General features: G+C 40.2%; 1 protein-coding gene across 1 annotated transcript in view; it reads right to left on the reverse strand.

Annotated features, from left to right (window-relative positions):
• The window catches only part of MYH15 (myosin heavy chain 15), a 137239-nt gene extending 117096 nt beyond the window's left edge, over positions 1 to 20143 (reverse strand). The window contains exons 1-10 of the mRNA XM_028502346.2: positions 20117 to 20143; positions 16361 to 16505; positions 12413 to 12519; positions 9695 to 9838; positions 8178 to 8334; positions 7516 to 7543; positions 5901 to 5994; positions 3799 to 3891; positions 1569 to 1632; positions 1383 to 1478 (exon numbers count right to left, since the gene is read on the reverse strand). Of these exons, the coding sequence (XP_028358147.2) occupies positions 1383 to 1478; positions 1569 to 1632; positions 3799 to 3891; positions 5901 to 5994; positions 7516 to 7543; positions 8178 to 8334; positions 9695 to 9838; positions 12413 to 12519; positions 16361 to 16505; positions 20117 to 20143 (955 nt within the window). The remainder of the gene's footprint in view (positions 1 to 1382; positions 1479 to 1568; positions 1633 to 3798; positions 3892 to 5900; positions 5995 to 7515; positions 7544 to 8177; positions 8335 to 9694; positions 9839 to 12412; positions 12520 to 16360; positions 16506 to 20116) is intronic.
• Between the last annotated feature and the right edge of the window lie 260 nt (positions 20144 to 20403).

The raw sequence follows: 20403 nt of genomic DNA on the forward strand, positions 1-20403 counted from the left end.
AGGCCTTTGGACTCATCCTTCCTTCGCCCTGGAACTTTATTACTGAAAATCTTTTTCTACTTGCTCCCTCCCGCATTCAAGTACCTGGCAAAATACTGCCTTCTCAGAGAGATTGTGCCTGACCGTCCTATCTAAAATATAACCACCCGCTATCCCACCAAATCCCAGTTTACTCTATCCTCCCACCCTGCTTTATTTTTCATTGTAGACCTTCCATTCTCTGAAACTATACATTTATTTATTTGTTTGTTTGTGATCTGTCTTCCGTACTAGAATATACGCTCACAGGGCAGGAACCTGTCTTTCTCGTTTACTTCTCTGACTTCCATGCTTAAAAAGTAGAGCCTGATGCACCTACATTAGTCTCACAATCAGTATTTGTTAAAGGAATACATAAAATTCATTCCTTTACCCCACAAGTTGCTTTTCTCCTTCTGTTCATGGCACTACCTTTATCCTAGTCACATCACAAAACTTGGGAATATTTTTAACTCATCACTCTCTCTCATTCTTACACTCAGTCATTGCCGAGACCTTTCCAGTCCTTCATGAATCCATCCCTTTCCCCACCAGTCCCACTCCCACAGGTACCACCTTAGACAATGGTCTTGTCCTCTCATACCGAGACTATTATATTACTCTGTCCTAGTATTTATACCTCCAGCCCATCTTGCCCATCATACCGGCTTAATTATCATTGCCTTCAACAAATGATGACCTCCTATTGCCCCATCCCACCTCAGCAACAGAGACACACATACACAGGCACATGCTCCCACACCCTCCCAACAACCTGAGTTCAGAAACCATCAGCATAAAATCCCTGCCTTTCCTCTAAGCAAATCCTTTCCATAGTTAATCCTGTCTCTCTGTTCCCTGATTTTGCCTCGCCTTATCTCTGACATTGTGTACACTGTTCCTCCAGAAATATACTTCTCTCATTACTCTGATTAAATCCCCTTCCTATTCTTCATATCCCAACCTTATCTTCTTTTCTTTATAAAACTCCCATTGCCCACTACACACCATGGTGATATCTCCTACCTCTTGTCTTTTGTCTAGAAATCCCATGTGGTCCTAGTTATTTAAAGTCTTAAATTATCTAATGCTTTTTGTACACAAACACACACATTCATTTAACTTTGCTGGGCATCCTACCCACCTCCAAACATTACAAAATTGGAAAAAAGTTACCATTTACCCATATAAAGTTATAAAACATAGATTCTTAGGGAATTGGTTCAATTCCCTAAGTTTCCGGATGAATAAACTGAGTTGCAAAGAGGCAAAGAGACTTATTAAACAACACTTTGACAGTTCTGATAATCTGAAGTCTCTGGTTTTAGAATGACCCTCACTCAACTCCAGAATAATGCATTTACCACGAAGTTCTTTCTTTCCAGACAGAATCTGATAGAATATGTGGTAGTTCCTCTCTCCAGGCTGCTGAAAAATCACCCGGGACTTTTCAAGCAAATCTGCATGATGAGAAACAGAAAAAGACACATATTTAGGTGTTCTTGCCACACTTAGAAGAAAAGTGATCAGACAGTGTGATGGCCACTTACAGATGTCAATGTCGGCAGATGACAGCTTGCCCCTGGCGCAGAAGTGCATCCTGATGAATTTACCCTAGGTGGACACAGAACAGTGTCCTATTGAAACAAGCCTAATGGTTGCAGTGGCTTCATTATACACATTACTCACACAGTGACTAGTTCCATGAAAGTTTTTTTTTTAACTTTTTTTAACATGGTTCTGAGCTAACATGAGTCAATGTCGGGAGGCAGCCAGGACAAACATCAGACCAGCAATGGTCCTGGATCCTAGTCTCAGATCTGCTGGGTGTTCTTATGTGCATTACTGAATCTCTTCAGGCCCCAGTGTTCTTATCTAAAAAATGAGGAAAATTGTATCTGCTTAGCATATTCTTTCATTTATTCAGCAAACATCCGTTGAGCATCAGTGCGATCCAGAAAACCTGCTAGGCACTGGTAATACCTATTAGAAAAATAGATGTGGTCCCAATACTTCTAGATACTAGGTGTAAGCAGCGGATGCCAGGGCTCTAATGTAGAAATATTTGGTTTGTTTTGAAATCCAAAGAAAAGCCAGTTTGCTGGAGTTTATTGAGAAAGAGAAAAGGATGGAGGCAATAAGATAGAGTCTGAGAGGTAGATGGGCACTGGGCACCATATCATGGGAACCCTAGGGTCTCAGGAAGGAGTAGGGTTCTAGTATGTGTGCTTGGGATGCATGGGAGGTTTTAAGCAGAGAAGTGATGTGATCTATGTTTCAAAACACCACTTTGGGAAAAATAATAAATGGGGCTCACTTGCTTCTCAGTGAAAAGCTACAACAGGATGTAGTGGATCAGCAAGGCTGCCCAGAGGTGACAGAGCCTGTGTCCAAATGCCAGATGCAGCCAAGGAGGCAGGCCAGTGACAGCCAGAGCCTGCGGGGTGGGGTGCTGGTGCTGGGCAGAGGCAGGAGGTCTGCCTGTGCAAGGAAGGAGTCAGGGCAAGACTGTGCCTGGGAAGGGAAGGAGAGCAGCTGCACAGAGGGGGACTGAGGCAGTAAGTTAACAAATGTAGGATAATGGGAGCCGAACATATGTATATAATGCACATATATGTATATGTACATTTATATGCATGTATGCACATGCATATATAATATTAATTGAAAGTATTTGACTTGGAGTTTTTAATTTTTAAACTCCTTTTTTCTCTCTTCCCTTCTTCTTTTTCCCCCTTTCTTGCATTAATCTGTTTTTATTTTTCTTCTTTATTTCTTTCTAGCCTTCTAAACTTTTTCTTGTTCTTTTTCATTGCTTTCTTTCCCTCTTATTTATTTTTATTTCCTCTTGATAGTATTTTTTCCTTTTTTTACTGTCTTTTCTCCTATTCATCCGTTTTTGCCTTTCTTTTTTTCCCTCCCTCTCTTCCCTTTCCCTCTTGTTTTTTTCCCCCAACTTTTTTTCTTTTAGATTTCAGCAGAAAAATCCCTTCACATTCTAACAAATCCCAAATCTAGCAATAGTTTTATGGACCAGTATTAGCACCTGCTATACAGTCAGACATTGCAAGTAAATCTAAGGCCTTGGGTGGAAACTAGCTAAATTAGCAGGAGGCTGTTAGTTAATTATGCCCAGAGACTCAAACAGGAAGCCTTCTACAAATTTCCTTATAAATTACATAGTCACTCCCTGCATTCTTGGCATAAAATGAATTTGTGAAGTTAGTGTTGGAAATCCAAATCCTTCCTCTATTATGAGACTGCTATAGTTATCAAAAGCTACTGAAAAATATTTTCCCCCAATAAACAAGAATCCCCAGTGAAAAATATACAGGGGTTAAGGTGGCCATAGTCAGGAATAAAAATAATAATTGTGGTAAGTAAATTAGAAAATGCTCTTTAAGTTGATTTGTTATAAAAAGTATAGGAAACTGTGAAGAAGAAAGTACTTTCAAATTTGTAAAATATGATAAAATATAAAACATTATTAGAATTTGCTAGGTAAGCTTCTCTACTACTGGTAATGGAAAGAAATTTGAAACTATTGAAATAAATATTTTCTTTCTGAAATTGACAAAATAGTAGAAGCCCCTCAGGTACATACTGTTATGTAATTAGTGATAACACTAGTTAAATTTCTTGAGGAATCTAATATTATAAACTTCAATCAAAGATCTTCTTTGACGTGCTAGAAATTTTCTCTATACCTATGTGCTCAGACATGAATCTTACCATTTGCTTAAAAATTGAAGACTCAAACTGCTCAGTTGTGTTACTTACGAAACGAGAGGAGTTGTCGTTTCTCAGGGTTTTGGCACTTCCAAATGCTTCTAAGATAGGATTTACTTGTTTGATTTGATCTTCTAAAGTTCCCTGGGATACAGGTAGGAGAAGTACGACTGATGAGACTTTCAGCAGAACTCTGTACTGCGACAAGCCCTGCATCCCCAGGTCAAACCCCATTCTTGCTCTGATAACCAGCAGTCAAAGCTGCTTCCAGCCCTGACCAGTGTGGCTTAGTTGGTTAAGCCTTGTCCCACAAACCAAAGTGTCACAAGTTCGATTCCCAGTCAGGGCACATGGCTGGGTCACAGGTTCAGTCCCCGGTTGGGGTGCAAACGAAAGGCAACCAATGGGAGTTTCTCTCTCACATCAATGTTTCTCTCCCTCTCTTTCTCCATTGCTTCTTCTCTCTTTAAAATCAATGAGCCACGAACATGGGTGAGGATTAAAAAAAATAAGCTGCTGCCAAATTTGGTGATGAAATGTTGTTTTGGACAGGGAACTCATAAAAATAAATGAGTGAGAGACTGACAATATAAAATGCCCCTACAAATATATGTGGGAGCTCATTTATTTGAAATGCTTCTCTTTTGGTTGGTATTGGCTTGAGTAGGAAAAGAAAAATGGATATTTTACAGAATAAACAACAAATACCATAGCCTACTTTTAAACTTCATTCCACATATTTAATGAGGGAGTTAATCTCACTCTCTTCCCATCTATCTTCTGAGATTTTATCCTAAGGTAATACAGCACACTCTTGGCATTATTAAACTAGATTTTTCTTTGCTACCTTTCCTAAGTGATCTAGGAGTCCATGTCAAGCAAAGACTTGTGATGGGATTGATCTTGAATTTGAATAATGTATGCTTAGGCTGATGGGCCAGAGCTGGTCATATACACACAGCAAGTCTGAAAAACCATTCAGCACCCAAACTGCAATGGCTTTTGTCTTTCACTCAGCCTCAAAGACCTATTTTATGGGGGGAAATACATAGTATATGTTACTCAAGAATTTACAGGTTTACAAATACTGTATCCCATGTAAAGTATCATGGGTATACTGTTCTTTAAATAAGTAAAAGAGCTATATGAGCGAAGATTTTTATAAGTGTTATGTGTTTTATATTGTCATAAGGATCAATGGCAGACTGAACAAACAAATGCACACCAAACAACCTAAAATGCATGCAAAAATGAAGTCATAGCTAATAGAGTTCAATGATACATAAGGAAGTCAATCAAAATAAGTGATTTGGTGATTGGAAAAGAAACGTTTCATGGTTTGAAAATTGAACTAGATTGTTATTTTGATATACTTCTTACTTTGCAAAAACAGCAGTCAACAACCAGGATTGAATTTTAAAAGAAAAATAACAATGTCAGACATAGAGAGTTGTGAAGCTCTTACAGCTCAATAACTCCTTTATTTTGAGTTCCACTCAGCATTATCTAATTTTGTTTTGCATAACATCTCTCATGGGCTAGTTATCCTCAAATTATTATGAAGTTCATCAACCTGTTAATGAAGCTAAACAAAGTAAGCAAACAAAAAAATCATCAAGGATACAGATAATTGACTAAAGAGAAACAGTTAAGTTTTCAGAACATGGAATGTGATTAGGTTGGGGTTATATCCATCAGGTGTTTGAGGTTTGATCCAGATGTTAGTGGTAAAGGAAGCAGACTTCTATCTGGCACATACTACCACTCACCCTAGCTAAAGGAATTCGGAAATATCAAAAGTGGCCATTCAAGGCACTGATGACCATAGCCTTTAAGAAAGGTGGTTTGGATCTTAAGTGCCCAGTTTTCAGAGGTTCCAACTGACAAAGAGTTGACCAGTAAATACCCCTTAGAACAGATCTGAAACAATTTATATAATTTCATGTTTGGGGATAACCCAATAATGGTTTGGAGCCGTTGATGACTCTCCCAAGAGGTGAAGAAAAAATGGGCAAAAAAGACTTTTCTATAATTTTCTAATTGTTCTGTGGTTCTTGCCCCCTTGTTTTTTCCTGTCAGTGGTCAGGGCACGGCCTCCGTAATCAGTGGGTAGGACCACCTCACCATTTTTGCGAAGGTCCGTGAACACTTACTGGCTTTTCCCTTGATTGTCCCATGGTCGCGATGGTGGCAAAATACTGGATAATGTGCTTGGTGTTCACAGTCTTCCCTGCACCAGATTCTCCTCTACAATAGGAAATTCAATGGCATAATCAACTGGCTCTGATTATAAATGCAATGAAAGTCAAATAATTTCAACCATATAGTCTAAGGCAAGAAGGGATAATTTTATGGAAAAGTGGAACTTATGCCCTGGCTGGCATAGCTCAGTGGATTGAGTGCGGGCTGTGAACCAAAGCATCGCAGGTTCGATTCCCAGTCAAGGCACATGCCTGGGTTGCAGGCCACAGCCCCCAGCAACCACACATTGATGTTTCTCTCTCTCTTTCTCCCTCCCTTCCCTCTCTAAAACTAACTAAATAAATAAATCTTTTAAAAAAAAAGAAAAGTGGAACTTATGAGGGAATTTGAAGGAGACACAGACACTTCATTGGTTGGGAGAAGGGGGAGGGCAGCTCATGCTGTGAAAACATCATTAACAAAAATCTGGAAATATCAAAGATATTTATAAAAACAAGAAGCCTGTGCCTCATTGTCCTGTTAACAAAAAGCTAAAGAGTACCTCTGCTAATTAGAGACAGGTCTCCTCATTACCAGCTGTTCAAAAATTTTTTATGTATTGCGGCCACCTCATGGCCAGGTCTAACCACCTCCCTCAGAAGCGGGCCTACCACTCAGTTCACCAGGCAGCTGGGCTTCAGACTTCCCTTTTACCTTTGGGAACCAGCTAACTTTGTCATATGGGGAGAACACAATGGCAAACTTACAGCCTCATTGCCCAAAGTGTCAAAGGATCAAGGCCTGCCTTTCCCTATATGGAACTCCAGAAAGTAGCCTATCCTCTCTGCAAAGGGCTGAATTCTAACTGCCCTTTCAGCTCTAAGATTCTGAAATGCTGTTGTTATATTTTTATTATTATTATTATTATTATTATTATTATGACTGAAGCAAATGGAGAGCTCAGTACACGGAGTGTATCATCATTGCATAGGAAGAGCAGGGACTTGAGCATTTCACAGCTGCTTGAGTCTCAGCCTATCCCCTCAGTCACTACACTAACAGTTCACCGGGCCAGATGCCCTTTCCAACCAAACTACCATACATGTTGTATCATTGCATGCTTTCCTTCTTTCCTCCTCACCCCTCTTTCTTGTCCATCCAAACCTCACCATCTTTTAGTTCCTACTACTGAATGTACCTTGGCCTGCCCCAATCTGGCTGCTACAATAACATATCTGTTCCATGGTCATCCCCATTGGATTTTCAGTCTCTCTGCCTAATTAACCAGTCCAGAGACCTTTGAAAATTATTTGGGCAGGAAAATTTTCTGTATCAAAAAGATAATTAAAGCCAGCTTGCGCACTGTGGTTTCTAAAAGATCTCCTGAAATGATGGAGGCAGCCTGGCTGGCACTGTATCTGGAGCAATTTCCTGAGTACTTTATTCTTTCCCAGAACACAGTCTGTATTTAAAGAGCAAACAATTCATAGACAGCAAATTTGTGTTTTATTCCTAGTGAAATGTAGGTGTCTGTTTCCATTGAAACTCTCACTGCTGGCCAAAAGAAAAAGCAAGGCAAACACTTACGTGAAGACTACAGACTGATTTTCTTGATCTACAAAAGAGAAGAAAATGTCAGAGCATCCTTCTGTCAGAGCCTCTATGTATTCTTAAACTTATTCAAAATTTCCTTGGTTGCAATTTGAAGTCAGGTAATAAGGAAAGGGATTTGCTCTGTATATAGTTAGGGGGGAAAAACATTTAAACTGTACAAAGTAAAATAGATTTTTTTCCTGCCCATGTCTTTGCCAGTCATAAAAACATAGGCCTATGTTCTTGCTCCAAATACAAATAGCAACTGACTAAATGGTTGACATTTTCACCATTTTAAGCCTTTTAAGAAGCATGGTGTAATAATAGCTACAGAAAAACTTCTTTATGTCAGAAACTCTAGCAGGCATTTCATATAATCAAAGGGGCCATCTACAGGGGGTTTACTCTGGGCCTACCACTGGGCCGACCATTTCAATGCATTATCTCACTTAATTTGATGTGTGAGCTAATCGTCCTCATAACCCTAGGAGGTAGGCCCTATTTTGTCCACGTTTTATCCAGAAGGAAAAAGAGGCTTCAAGTGATTAGGTAACTGTAAAGGCCATGCTCTGCTTACAATGCCTACGTGGCTCTAAGTGACACAGAAAAAGTAGATCAGATATTTTTATCTTTCATTTTGTAGGGCAGTCACTTACTGTGAAGCATGTCCTGAAAGGCGTTATTGGCCACACCAAAGATGTGAGGGGGGGCCTCTGATCGCCTCTTCCCTTTGTAGGCGGCCACCACTTCTTTCTGGTATACTGGAAGGCACTTATAAGGGTTTATGCTCACACACAAGAGGCCCGAATATGTCTGAGGGAAATTCAGAAAAGATTCAGAAAACAGGTTAGAAATACTTCCAGGAATATCTGCTCTTTCACTGTCCAGTATCATTTGCTCAGATACTTATTTATAAAAGAACTGGAAGGGGAGAGCTTTTGGATTTTTGCAGAGAAGGGAGTTCTAACAAGAAGAGACAGAACCAGATTAGAGTAACCACAGGACCTGGGATTACCTCTTCCCCTGGCACAAACACCTTTCAGATGGAGAAGATGCTAACTAATAGCAGGCCTGCAGATTCTGCAGGCATTTGAGGCCAGAAGGAAATCTTCCTCAGAAAAATTAGGAACCCATAGCTTAAGGCTCTGAGGGGAACAGATCCTGTGAGTCACTCAGTCACTGTAATGGTTGCATTGTGGACACAAAAGATAGGTCGGTGTCCTAATCCCCAGAACCTGTGAATATGACCTTATTTGGAAAAAGGATCTTAGCAGATGTAATTAAATTAAGGATCTCAAGACAATATCTGGATGGGCCTTACATCCAGTGGAAACACACAGAGAAGAAGGTGATGGGAAGAGGGAGGCAGAGAGGAGTGATCCAGCCACAAGGAATGCCAATAGCCACTAGAAACTGAAAGAAGCAAGGAATGATTCCCCACCAGAGGCTCCATGGGGGTGTAACTCTGCTGATTCGATTTTGGACTCTGGCCCCTAGAACCATGACAGAATAAATTTCTGTTGTGTTAAGCCTCCCAGTTTGTGGTAATTTTGTTACAGTGTCCCAGGGACACATACAGTCACACAGTAAATCAGAGAGCCAAGGAGCAAGCTGGCTGGCTGTGCGTCAAGACTTCCACAGTAATGGGTCCCAAATGCCATCATCTTAGCCTAATCTTCTCAGTGCTGCTTCTGCTGAATAGGTTTTGAGTAAATAAAAATCTCAGCAACCAACCATCTCCAATTTAATGATGATGGAAAAAAATTTCTTTTTGGGGAACACAAATGAGGTAGTAGGCACTGAACTACCTGCTTTACTTATATTCTTTCACTAAATTCTCCAAGCAGAAAAATAGGCATTATCCCACTCTACCATAAAAGTGACTTCAGGAAGATAAGAAACCTAACACCTGGAAAGTGACTGAGCTGGCAATGGGACACTGATCTATCAGGTTCCAAGCCTCATGCCTTTACTTTAGCAGGACAACTTCTGGAAGGGATATTAATGCTGACAAAATATAACTGGGAAATGCTAAGATAAGAACCCTTCCTGTGGGCATTCCTCAAAGGTTATCTCCATGTGACTAGGCTTAAATTTGATGATGTGTTTTTCCCCCAAGAGAGGGTGGTACATTGCCCATATGACGTTGCAGCAGTAAAGCCTAGACACGAACATAGATCATCCAATGGTCATAGCACCTCCTCAGGGTGTGCAGCACGGAGGCTTCATTAAGGTGAGTCAGCGCTGACATGTCCTCAGTCATTTCAGACTGTGGGGGATTCATCTGCTGAACTTCCTCCTCCTCGACACTCAGACTCTGCAGAGAGAAAAATTTAAGATTTACTCCCTCTTTTATCTATGCTTATTTATCTTGCCATGTATCACAAAGAATCTTCAGGGTCAAGAAGACGCCTCATTAGAGGATGGGGCCAGGAGAAGTTACACCAACCTTAATGGGAGAAATGGAAGAGGTGCTCCTCTTGCCCATGTGTTTTTCTTGCCCAAAGATGAAGTTTAAAAAAAGCATTTTTGTTGAATCAAAATTTCCTAAATTGCAGTGCCCTAATCCCATAGCTCCTCACTGTCTCGGACCACCTCTGAGAGTACCCACCTTATGGTAAGTATGATTTGGCCCCTCAAGATATCTCAACATATCCTGGAGGTTTAGAAGAAGGAAACAAGGAGGCAGACTCATCCTTTCAGACTTAACTCAAGACATATTCTCATCCTCAAACCTTCCCCAACTCCTTCGTTTGTTTTTGTAAAGTCTTTTACCATGTACACAGCCTGTACTATCTTGATATTATGAACTCATTTTTCTATCTATCTATCTATCTATCTATCTATCTATCTATCTAAATTTTGTTAGTATTTATTTTATGCTGGATTTACTCCTGGGCCATAATTTCTGTTTCTTCAGTTTTTTCCTGGGGTATCTTTTTCTTCTGTGCAACCTCCTCTTCCAGTTTAGGAACAACCTGCTTTTTCAGTAGGACTATCTCAGTGTGGCAGTGCAAACTCATGTGGGGTGCATCCAGCCATTAGCTCTGTAGGTTCTGTGCTACATCCTACAGAGCTTTGTTTACCTGGATGTGCTCAATGATCAGAGAATCTACATCTAAACCCTGAAGTTCAGTATTACTCTCTGCATTTTTAAGTTTGTTCAGCAAAAATTCAGCACTCTTTTTGGGACCACTGACCCTGAGTCCAGCCCCACCATTTGGCCTGGGCACATCTACTAACTCTACCATTATAATGACAAAATGGCATACATGGCTTCTGTGAAGTGACATCCTTCAGGTACTTGGTGGCTTTTTGAATATGCATATTCTTGATGACCTGGGCAGTTTCACGAGCGTCCTTAAATACAAAGATTTGAACTCTTGATTTGCATGATTTTGTGGGGTTTTCTGGGTCAAGTGAATAGTGAATTATTCTCATAGATCACCTCTGGCTGCTTTCAGGAAGAGTTAACTCGTGCATATTTTAATAATTGACTATGTTAGACTATTTCCCAGATAGTTTATAAGCACTTTAAGAAGGCATTTTAATGTCTTCTACTATAGCTATTAAAGGACATATCACAATGCTAGGGACATGGTAGGTATTAAATAAATACTGATCACTTCATTAATATGGGTATATTGCCACTATCGAATAATTGCATAGAGTTGCTCTCGGAAGTTTTCTAATGCCATTTCCTGTAGCCCTTTTCCTTGATTAATAAATATTGGCATCATCTGATTCCAAGTTAGTAATATTTCTTATTCAAAGGTTCTCAAACTCTGTATTCTTAATCCAGTTTCCATCCACAGTCTTTTTTGACATTGTTCCAACAGTAATCCCTCATTTTTTTTAGTCTCTTCAATCTTTGTATTATCAGGACTCCTTCTCTGTAGACCACAACCAATGTTCTTGCATAAGTATTACTCTATATCCATTGGCGTTATTGCCTCTTAATGTTACAAAGAACAATAGTGATTGGAAGTGGAGTCGCTTCTAACAGCAGGAGGAGGAAGCCTGGAGCCAGGGACATATGGAGTGGGGCTTTGGGAATGGGACCTGCTTTTTACAATGGAAAAACAGGATGAAAAAACCATCTTTAGACTCCTCTTTCTACATCACTAATGTATTGCTTTCGTGCTCTTAGTCTTAGGGCTTCCTTTGAAAATCATAGTTATAAACGAACCACATTATATTTATAAATCACCTTAAATACTGTTGACAAGAGAGTAGTTTTGGAGACTGTGCTCAGAAGAGGCAAGCCTCTCACATGAATGCCTAATGTAAATGAGTTGAGAGGGTGGGGACTGTTACAGCCTTACTACATATTCCCTCTATGACCCCATACAGTGTAGCTTATGCCTGATACTTGCCCTAACCTTCTCTTTCAGAGGGCAGAAGTGACCTCCTAATTTTGAAATGCAAGGCTTTCTCCAAACCCTTAATCTCTTTCCCTCAAATTTGACATTTTTGACAACTTCCACATTGCTAGGCTTCTCTGGCACTGCTATTCTTATTCAAATCATGCCTCTCTTTCTTGATCCTATAAACACAATTTGTTTAATTGTTCCTTAGGTCACTGTTCACTTCAGGGGCACCTTAAAAAACAAACAAACTTGAAACATTGATGACAGAAGTGAAAAAAGTTGTGAGTTCCAGAGTCAATGATCTTTACCACCAGCAATCAGTTTACTCGGATTTACTCAGTGTTTGTCATTAAATCTTTGATAGTAAGTGGAGAAGCTCCTGAAGGATGAATGGGGTTTCCCAAGGTTCTTTGTGGCATCTCCTACCACAGGTTCTTAATTAAACTATTAGAGAAAGTATTAATTATTTGGTTAGATTGAGAACCTAGTCATTCCTGAGATTTAAAAAATGATTCCTTTACCTTGCCATCTGTTGTTTCAACAATTATTTTGCCATCATCTCCCCTCCCTTTAACCTCAGCCTCAACATAAGCACTCTTGCTGTCATGAATCCAGCATGTCTTCTTTTCTGTGGAGAAAAAAAAATATGGGTTATACACAATATATGGCAGATACTTTCATACTGATAGGTATGACCTGGTTTCTTTTAATTCTGCTCATTTACTTGAAATTGCCAATACAGGTAATTGCAAAATTCAATAGAATCACGAAAGATCATCCTGAATACACCCACAGAATGATACTGTAGAAATAAGAAACATTTTGGCAAGCAGAGACTGGGAACATCATACACCATTCTGCTACCAGAAGGTTGCCTGCCCAAATCTCACCCACTCCTCCCAAACCCAGCACTTACCTCGTGCTCACAACCCCAGATTCTGGGTGGTTGTCCTGGTGCTCTGACCCTTCCCAGCTCCCCTCCAAAGAACCTCGATTAGATCTGGTTACAACTTAGTGAAAATGTAGGTTAGTGGTCATGTCTGTCCTTCAGGATGTCTTTGGACCTTAATATTAATTTTGGAATGAAAGCCTTCCAACAGAAGTACATGGTAAAATTAGAGGGAGAGGGTTGAGGAGAGGAAACATGGGTTACTTTTGTCATGCAGCATACCTGGTTCATGTCACTTTTCCAGATACATTATTTTTCTCTCTTCAGCCTCCTCATGCCCATGACCCACCCCTAAGCGAAGCAGACCTCCACAAAGTGATAGACCAATAAGAGGTTTCTGGTAAAATGCTCCAGAACTCATAAATACCTGAGCTATCTTCTCAAGTTTTTTCCCACCTTAAGCAGAGAGCCAGGAAAGATAAATAAGAAACAGACTTCTAAAGCAAACTGAGTTTTAGCAGAAGCTCACAGAAGTCCCTTGTTACATACAGCTTCTTGAGTCGATAGGGGTAAGGGGAGAGTTTAGGCTGGAAGAGGGAAAATTTGAACCCATGGCACAGGTGAAACCCTGATGCAGCCAACTTTGTCACTACCACCCCTGACACATGAACCACAAAAGCAAGGGAGGCCTCAGGCTGCAGGACAGGGCTCTCATCAGGGACAAACCTGGGGACAGAATGTGTAAGAAAAAGGTGAAGTTGGGCAGCGTTCAGCCCTTCTTCCACCATGCTTGTCTCTGCAAAGAATTTTTTGCTCACTACTTTCTTGCCATCACCATCGACAACACTGCTCCCTTCCCTGTTTCCCTGATTGCAACCAATTCACCACTAAAACTGCTGGGCCAGAGGATTTTTATATTGCCATTTGACTGATTTTGTGCTTGCTTCTACTTGTCATTTGCATTGTAAATACTGGGTTTGCATTGTATTTATTCTTTTGGTCTCTTTTTTTTTCCAAAAATGGATTTTGCTTTATGTTATTTCTGTGAAAATGGCTTGTTTATGAAAAACACCCGTTTTGCATACCTTTTGTGTGTTTAAGGTAAATACACTGTATTTTATACCAAATGTTATCACTTGAAAGAAATATGAATATCGCCTGGCAGAGATTTTCTCCTTCCTTTTTTCTTTTTAGGAAAAGAACCAAAGAAAAGAGGTTAAGAGAGTTGTCCAAAATTGCATAACTAATTAGCAGTCATTAGAATACTGACTCTAGAAATTAGATCACCTACCTCCTAAATCAGAGCTCTTGCATTATTATAACATGCCTCCTCTATCTCCTGTGCTTAGTTTTGTTTCCTCCATTGTTTCTCTCAAGTATTGGCTTAATCACTTGCCTTTTAGTTAGCAATTTTTTTATCACCTCTGGAAACAGTGGGAGAGCAAATTTTTCAGAGATCCTTACTTATCTGGGATCCAGTCCCTGATAAGGATATTTTTGAAAATGAAATAAATGAACTCAGTCAACTTAATACTTTGCATTCATAAAAAATTACAGAGAAAGCAATGGAAACAGCAATTGGTTTGAGTCAGGACACCTCGATTTTAGTCCTGGTTTTCCTAGTAACAAAATATAAAGAACAGTCTCATTTCTATGGGCTCTAGTTTAATCATCTGTAAACTCAGGAGGTTTGTCTCTATGATTGTGTATTTTTAGATGATTAAATATTATTCCCAATATAATAGTTGCGTGTGTTACTGGAGAAAATTTGAAAGCTGTTATCTATAGATAATAGAAAACACTATTATCTATATGAAGCATTTCTTTCAAGTCTTTTTTCTAGGACATGGATCAAAATTGGAGTAATACTATATTCAGTTTTATGGTTATTTTAAATAGATTTTTCCCTGTCCTTATATAAAAATCATTTACATTTTGCTTGAGATGGCATTTTGTCTTTATCTCTAAAAGCATGCCTCCTCCCTGGCTCCCAGCAATTCTAGTTTTTTTTCCTGGGTATCTCCCTATTGCACTGTGTTTGCTGTTCCCATGTATTGCCTCATTTGGTCCTCATGGAGGAAGGTAGGCAGAGTGTTACACAACTTGACAGACGAGAAGACTGAGGCTCAGTAAGAAGTGATTTGCTCTACTTACACAGCTAGAGGACATCAAGGACAGGGAATGTGAACCCAAGACTACTTGCCTAGTATTCTTATCACACTGATTTCACTAGGCTTGAGTTCAAAAAAGCTGCCTATATTGTCTGCTAGCCCAGCAGGATGAAAAGCTTTTGCTGACTCTTATCTTTTTGTTGTTAGTACATTTCTATGAGGAAGAATAATTTGGCCAAAAAATTAATTAAAAATTATGCGCTTGTTATATTTTAAGTAATTATTTAGAGTGCTGACTGAATCTACTGAATGTATCATTGAATTATCTCTAGTGCTTTGGCTCGATTTTGATTTTCTCCCTGACATCACAATGGTCTTGTCCTTTGTTATCTAACTACCTGCCATAAGTTTCTGCATGACCAGTTCTGACCTCAGGGACAGTTGTGTTATTATATTTGATTTGTTGGATTATAATTAGCTACTCTAAAATGCGATCACAGTAATGAAATTCGATGACTGGAAACTGGGCACTGATCCAGAGTTGGTCTATGATGGAAATATAATGTTCTACATAACCGGCTTGAATTCTAATTGGTCATATTAAAGCCTAATGTTGACTAAACAGGAGTACTAGAACAACTCTCAGTCAGTATTTATGTCTTGCTATTGAATAATTTTGGAATTGAGATATGTAGGTGGCCTGATGCTAGATTACACTATGAATCTGATTCCAGATCCCCAATTAGCTGAAATTTAGAAGATGGCCATGCCGCCCGCACATGGAAAGGGAGAGGGGAAAATATTTATTTAGAGATTTTCATGTAGCACTTAGCCTTTATTTTGAAGCTAAATCCTCATTAACCTTTGTTTTTGCCCGTAACTACCAAGAAATTATTAATCATGGTAAGTTAGTCTCCCGATTATCTTTTGTTTAGTGTTTGGCTGAGTGACTGTACTGACCTAGAAAATGTCCAGAGGGCAAAGTTCCAACATTAGTAAATTCTGAAGATAGCCAGAGACAGCCTCTATTTTTCCTGCCTCCCCAGAGCCTTTTCCTTTTTTCTTCACAGTGAACAAGCCCAAACTACTGTCTAAGTGTCAGTCCCATAACTCTACAATGGCATTCACTGACAACTAAGAGGTTTCTGAGAATGGCTTTATCTGGGGTGCTTCCTGCAGATATCAGCATTATAATTGTGTTTCCTGGAAGATAAAGCACGTTGTAGGGGCAAGTAAGCAGAGCCTGCACCTAGGCCACCTCCCAGCACTCCTCTTTTCTGCAAACCTCCGTCTCTTCCTGGGCGCTCTGACCTCCTCAGTTGCTCAGTCAGAGATTCATAGATGTGGGTTACACCTCAAGCAAGTAAATTAGGCTACAGAACTGATGCACCCTCTCAACAATTAACTATCTCAATTGCCACCTAGAAGCAGTAAAATAAAGTGAAGCCAGCAGCCACCATGAATCTTACCATCGAAGCCCTTGGCCTGTAGCAGAAGCAGCTCTACCTCGCTTGTTCTGAGGAAGGTCGCAGCCTCTCCAAGCTCTGACATGTCCATCCTTCTTAAAGTGATCCACCCCAGTGCTAGGCCTAAAGGGAGCTGAAAGTGTTCACTCTGCAGAAGACAGGTATAGGGAGAAAAAGTGGAAATGAGGCACCAGGCACTAAAATGAGAAACCATTCACTACAGATAGACCAGAAGGGATGAAGTCTTCTTTCGAACTGCCTTGATTCCTCCTCTCTGTCATGTCTCAGGTTTATGACAAAAGTTAGACTTGAGAACACCTGACCTAGCAGGGCCAATTTATCCATGAGGCACAGTGCCTGTGGCCCATTATACCTTTAGGGACCTAAAAAAGTATTTTAATTTCCTTTAAAATCAGAAAAAATATAAATATTATATATACATATAAAATAATGAATCTAGCCTGGATTATATTAGTCTTCATTACCAACCCAGCTGTAAAATTCAATTTTTTCTGTGTTTTTTTTTTGTGAAAGAAAGGGTTCACAAAGATAAAAGTGCCTAGAGTCCATGAAAGTCATAATGCAGCCCTGAACTGCAGACTTCTGACCTTAGCAGGTGAGAGACTGGGCCAGAAGGAGAAATGTCACATGGAGGCACTAGGTCCCCTGCTAAGCATGGAGGAAAGGCTTGCAGGTGTCTAGATGCATCAGGGTAGATGGAGCATTGTAGCCAGATGGTGGTGACAGAGGGGAGATGTTATTTTGAGAGCTGTTCAGCACTAGAGAGTAAAGGAATGAAAAGGTATCTCAGCAGAGATGAGTGTCTGGGAGCAGACAGAATATAAAACCCCTGGCAGACAGACATTCGGGAAGCTGGCCTAAGGCCACGGTGGGGAGGCACGTGCTGGAGGCGGGGGCGGGGGGGGGGGGGCAGGTTGTGTGGTGAAAGAAGTGAGAGGGTGTGAGTAGAGGAGTTCCTGTGTTCAAACACTTTCAGTTTTGGGGGGACTGGGCTGCTGGGCAAATCACCAGGGCTAAAGTCATTGATTGTTCGTTCACTCTATACCAAATGCTTTACTTATTTTATCATTAATCTTTACACTTTCCATTTGGCAACATGGAGGAGAAGCAATGGCATCTGGGCCACCACACTCCAAAATGAGAGATTATTCTTTCTGACAAAAAAACAAAAATCTTAGGCTTTGCTCTCTCTGCTCCAGCTTGCATGGCACATATTATTAGCCCCACTTTACAGATGGAAAGGTAGAGAAGGACTTGCCAAATTTGCTTAGCTCTAGCGCCCCACTCAAGAATTCATTAGTGCCATGGCCCACCCCTACAAAATGGACTGTAATCCCTTTCTATCTCACACATGGGTGGTAATCAACACCCCTAATAAAGTAATGCATTTCACTACACTTAATCTACCGTTTTCTTGTGGTGACTTGGGTGTATCCAGTGATACCATTCTCTGGAATCTAAGAAGTGTGGTTTAAAGCAAAGACTGGTGGTCCAGGCTAAGAGTTAGTTTTATCTCTGCCAGGAAATAGGAATGTGGCTTGTAGGAAATGACTTGTCCCATTGAAGTTCAATTTCCTCACCTGCATAATGCAAGAACTAGTCATAATCTGTGGGGGCATTTCCCAAGGTAGACAGGCGAGAAGGTGAGAGAAGCACATGCACAAATGCCCAGATATGGCATGGAGGGTAGCAATTCCCAGGAGAAGAAGATAACATTGATCTTTTCTGTAGACAAACATTTAGAATAATAATAATAAACACTTGAATAGATTGAATGGAGCAAGATGAAAAAAGCTCTGAAAGTTAGGCAGAGAAATGTAGAAACAGACTGCAGGGAACATTGTAGACTCTGGGCAGAGACCCGAGGATAGCAGTATTTTAGGAAAATGGCTCTGGAAGCATATTTGTGGTGGATTGAAATAGGGAGAAGCCGTAGTCAGGGAGACAAGTTGTGAGTCCATATTTGTGAGAGAACTGAACTGTATCTTCCTCCTCTCACTCCGTGCAGCTTCTTGGTGGCCTGCACTCAGTAGACAGAAGGGCTCGGAAATAGATTTTGGATATGGAAGATACTCATAAATGTGTGGGTATGTGTACAAATTTCCTGGATGAATACATGAATACCTAAGAAATGGGTATCTAGGAAGTAGGAACAGGATATGGGTGGGAGAAGGGGACAGTTACCTTTCATTTTATACCATTCCGATCTGTTTCAATGTGTGGGCATGTGTATGTACTTCCACAGATTTTTAAAGGTAGTTCTTAATATAACTTTCAAGGAAAAAACAATCACATCAAAGTACAGTGCACGCAGCTGTGTAAATCCCTTTGCTAGTCTGTACCACTTAGCATATTTAAGGGAATAAAGGAAGCAGTATGTGCAGAAAGCAACACTAGATAGGAGGAAACTGGATGTGCCAGGAGCACAGAGGACCTGCCAACTGTTCGGAGGGAGGTAACTGAAGCCAATAAAATGACCCACCTGAGCAAACAAAGGATCAGAATCCTCCTTCCTCCTCGGGAACCCATTAACCCAATGCCCCCACCATCCTCTGGGTCCCTTTAGTTTCAAGTTGTACATATGGCTTTGGAATTTTACAGAATAACACATTTGTCACAGCACAGTCATATCAACACCTTAAAATAGAAAATGAAAGAATCCAAACTCCCAAAGGAGTATACAAAATTAACCTTGTCAGCAAAATAAACAGGAGGTATATTTTAATCATGATAGAGAAATATAGATGAATACTAAATTAAAGGTAGTTCTTTTAGGTTTAGGGTTAGAGTTAATCTATATATTGAGAGGAAATTAAATTTGAGATTGGTACTTTGGCATTTTTGTCAAAAGATTCTGAGACCTATTGTACACTTTTATCTGCTAGCAAATATGTTGAAGAGGCAGAAGAGAGAAGGGAGCAGGGCTGGAAAACTAGCAGAGGAGAGGAGGGGTGAGGCACAGGGATGTCTGCACGTTGCTGTCCCTTCCTCACATCTGGGCCCAGTGTTCCTTTTCACCATCCAGGTGCTTGATTTGTCCCTTTGTACAGGGATGATTAGGATCTGAGAGTCAGATAGCTATGCTCATAAGTGTGGTGAGCATATCATTTATTATCCAAACGTGGACATATTTTTTCATACAGGAACACTTTTGAGAGTAAAATAGGGTGCTATTCATAACTAAACCTGGACAACAGACATAATCTGATACCACCCCAAGCAAATAGAGACATGTGGACACCTCAGGCATAAAGAAATTGATGACTTGGAATGACAATTTATAAATCAGCAATAAAGGTACACCTGTGGGCAACTGTAAAGTTCAGATTACTTGTCTCCATCGCTCACAGGGTACTTAGACAACATTACTGTCAGAAAGCTGAACTCAGAGAGAGGTTTAAATACTGACAGGTATTGTCATTCTGTTCGAATCACAGCCAAATGGCTCCTCCTGCTCTGCTCTAGCATTCGCATTCACTTTTTCAGACTAAGGTCTGTATAAACCACCTCTCCCATTTGCACTGACATGATGCAATTTCCAGAATTAAATATATCTTAGTTACCTAGATAGCAAGGCAAAGATGAAGAGTGGAAAAGCCTTATGTGGGAGGGACAGTTGAGATGTGAGCTTTTCACCTTGACCTGGAAAGGATCATGTTGGTCCAAATCTAGCTGCACTTGATAAAAAATAAATTAGCACCTACCATTTAAGAGATGACATCAGCCTAGGTGACCGACCATCATGGTAGCTGGGGTCTGAATCATTTCGCAGGACTTGGGACTTCCAATACTCAAACCAGGTAAGTCCCAGGCAGGCTGGGACAAATTAATTATCTTACTTTTAAGTCTAAAGCATTGAGTTATTTTAAGAATAAAATCTCTAGTTTAAAAATTAGCTATTTTTATGCTGATTGTATTTTTGTGCTTCTCCCTCCCTCCAGGTATTTTGTAAAAAGCTTTTTGAAAATGTCCATCTATTCTCCGATTAAGTATATATTTATTGCCCAACAGTAATTGCCCACATG

This window comes from Phyllostomus discolor, chromosome 2 (genome assembly GCF_004126475.2).
Source record: "Phyllostomus discolor isolate MPI-MPIP mPhyDis1 chromosome 2, mPhyDis1.pri.v3, whole genome shotgun sequence".
NCBI lineage: Eukaryota > Metazoa > Chordata > Mammalia > Chiroptera > Phyllostomidae > Phyllostomus > Phyllostomus discolor.